This window comes from Antedon bifida, chromosome 2, assembly GCF_963402885.1.
Source record: "Antedon bifida chromosome 2, ecAntBifi1.1, whole genome shotgun sequence".
Classification (NCBI taxonomy): Eukaryota; Metazoa; Echinodermata; class Crinoidea; order Comatulida; family Antedonidae; genus Antedon; species Antedon bifida.
In genome coordinates this window covers 7,817,474-7,820,541 of record NC_136227.1, presented here as the reverse complement: position 1 = coordinate 7,820,541, position 3,068 = coordinate 7,817,474, and the positions used below count along the sequence as shown (strand labels likewise).

Below are 3,068 nucleotides of genomic sequence, written 5' to 3'. Positions count from 1 at the left end.
GTACCACCATGAGTAGGATACATGAAACCATCCTATTAATTAGACCATGATTAGACACACCTTCGGGACCAAACTCTCTGGCCGCCGTAGCGATAGGCCTATTAACGGGAAAGTTTTCCCACAAAGGATTGGTTCTACTGGATAAACCAATTATTCAAACAATTTATACGGGGATGAAAGGCATTTTGGCTCGCGGTTTACTCTGCATAATATAAGCAGACCTCCCAATCTAGACTTGGAAAAAATTAATATCGTAAGGATTTACGACATCATGTCCAAACTATAGAGGGCGCTATAATATTTGATAAATACATCAAATTATAGAGGGCGCTATTAGAAAATTAAAGGTATTGGTATTTATAATAGTAAACATGGGACGATGCCAACTCATTATTTCACTTATTAAACAATACATGAATTGTTTATACAAACATCTTGCGAACTGATATTTAACATATTTTCTTTTCTTTCTTTATCATCTGGAATAATAGATATTAGATTATCGGGATATTTTTTTGTTTATCCAAAATCGGGAGGAAATTGCATTTTATTGTGAGACTTCCGGCATTGCCGGGAGAGTTTGGGAGGTCTGTATGAGGTGTTCCACCATAGCAAGCCGAGAGTGAAAGGTGCTGCTACCCAGGGTCCTATAATCAACATCGGCTGGAGGGACCACCATCATTAAATATTGTTGAAATAAATATTTAAAAAATCCATATCCCATAAAAAGATAACCCCCAGTTAGTGAGGGTGTTTGTATATCAAGTGGACGTCCACATCGCGGTTGGTCGTATAGATAGAATCGTTTCACTCGAGCCATTAGAAAAACAGGAACCGTTCATGAATACAGCAACTATTTACTGGGAAATTTGCGATTTCGCGCGCCCTTATTTTCGCGACAGACAAATGATCGCAAAAATTAAGGGCGCCCGAAAATCACTTCTCAGCGACGTTTTACGGTTGCTGGAAGGCGTTGTCCGTATTCGTATTCACAATTATACCAGTAGAGTCCTCGTTTCTTCTACGACGCTGGCAGCATTTCAACGTACAGCAGCCTATTGTTAACCGCCTGCAGGCTCTTCTACAACGATGCCTGATTTTGTTGTTACAAAGACAGAACATTATACAGTTGGCCGCTCCTTGGAAACTATTGCCTATTCCCTGTAATATAAGAAATTAAAATTGTTGAAAAGACATATCTGTAATTTGTATTTGTAATTTGAGAGAATATCCAAAGTAAAGTTACAATTCTGACAAAGAAATTGATACAGTTTCTCAACAGTGGATAGACAATTTCAGTGTAGGCCTATTTATTTGGTTATACTCCATATTCATTGGTGTTAGGAAGACTTCTCATTTTGAATGTGCAGGTGACAGAAAAGTAAATGTTATTGGATGGCTGATTCCCCAAAAATATTGGTCTCCCTCTCTGACCCCTGACCCTAACATAACAAAATCTTGATGAAATTACTTACATGTAACAGAATTAGAATAGGGTTGGAAACAGCACTACTATCATAAACCGTTAAAACGAATCGGACCGTACTCCAGATATGTAACACCAGAAACACTATTGGAATAAACGTCAGCTTGACATCAATCTTAAGAGTGACTGTCGTAACCAATCCCTGGTTTGAAATCACCGTCACTTGGTTCTGGTCGGACACCTGGACGTTGTAAAAAAAATTGTATATAATTATTATAAACATTGTTGCAATTTTTAAAAGTGAGAGTTCGTTCGTCCTAAAATTGTTTTGAATTTTGTACCGTAGACCCTACCAATTGATTTTCAAGAAAAATCGATATATGATGACATCACAAAATCTCGAGTTATCTGTATCTTCAACATGGACTAATACGTTAATTGGGCGCCCTCTGTCGGTCTCTGTAAGGTTTTGCCAATTATTTCGTTCAGTTTAATAGAGCGTTATTACTGATTATATTATTTTTAATGGAGATTCATTTACAATTTAGCAATAATTGTATAAATTTACTCACAAATCTTTTGAACTTTCTCTTGATTAAGATATAGAGAAGAGGTAGGATGAAATATGAAGCGATTTCCCACATTTTACCAACCAACAACATCCACATAATCCTGTGCTTCACATCCAAGTCGACCCAGCACCACCCTACGGATGTATACGAATCATCGTACCCCAGAGCACCAAAAGATACTGCAACAATCACTGTTATAAGTGGAACACCCCAGCAGACAAAATGGAATAACCACACCAGCCTATTCATCACAACCTGACTGGACTGTGCCACTAGCGCATAGAGGTAAATCGCAATTGCAACAGTCCAGAAAAAAGAGCTGGTCTCGGAGAACGTTGTAATGGCACTCTGTACAGTACATCCGATAGGATTGGAATGGAAATCTTCAATTATCCCGTAGGCATAACTAACCGATACAAAGAAGGTCGTAACTGATAAATAAACAAGAAGTTCACGTGTTTTTGTTCGGAGGTCGCGCCAAATAATAAAAGTTAAAATAATTAATATGGATCCAATTGCTGACAGAATACATGACGTCACAGTTAAACTTTCTATCCATTCATCGATTTGTATTGGTGATGATGATGGAACAGGATGTACCGGAAACCAGGTTACATTTTCTGCCATGGCTGAAGACTGATTTTAATTGATACGTCAGGCCTAGCCTTCAGAACATCAAACTTTCTTCAACAAAATACTTCAATAATCTGCGTCCAGCGCCAGTATCAATTATAATCCTTCCATCCTTCTTAGTCTTACCTCAAACTTAAAATGCAAGACCTGAATGTCGCAAATAAAGATAAAAAACAATTTAAAACATGTCTTTGGGTCACGTCATGTCAGAGCTTAAATACTGTTTATTCTAACCAAGGCTAACTTGGCCAACTGTACTTTAACCTGTATACATATTATTTATATAGTGTTATCAAGTACAGGGTAGGCTATAGATACGTACAACACAGGGTCGTCGCACAGCCACAGTTCAATGGCCTATAGCACATTTCATGTAAAATTATTAAAAATATAAAATATTTTGATTTGGTTCATATTTTTATATATCAAAGCAGATT

The 3,068-nt window shown here is 37.3% G+C and overlaps 1 protein-coding gene across 1 annotated transcript; it reads right to left on the bottom strand.

Moving 5' to 3' along the window:
* Positions 1–954: 954 nt before the first annotated feature.
* Positions 955–2,650, bottom strand: LOC144835396 (G-protein coupled receptor 157-like). Its single transcript, XM_078690480.1, has 3 exons — positions 1,999–2,650; positions 1,476–1,667; positions 955–1,161 (listed from the first exon to the last, which is right to left on the bottom strand). The coding sequence occupies exons 1-3, from the start codon at positions 2,623–2,625 to the stop codon at positions 955–957; spliced, it is 1,026 nt and encodes a 341-aa protein (XP_078546606.1). The 5' UTR covers positions 2,626–2,650.
* Between the last annotated feature and the right edge of the window lie 418 nt (positions 2,651–3,068).

Coding starts and splice junctions, on each gene's coding strand:
- LOC144835396 (XM_078690480.1), bottom strand. CDS start 2,625: ATGGCAGAAAATGTAACCTGGTTTCCGGTACATCCTGTTCCATCATCA. Junction 1,668..1,998: donor AGAGAAAGTTCAAAAGATTT/GTGAGTAAATTT, acceptor TACAACGTCCAG/GTGTCCGACCAGAACCAAGT. Junction 1,162..1,475: donor CTATTCTAATTCTGTTACAT/GTAAGTAATTTC, acceptor CTTATATTACAG/GGAATAGGCAATAGTTTCCA.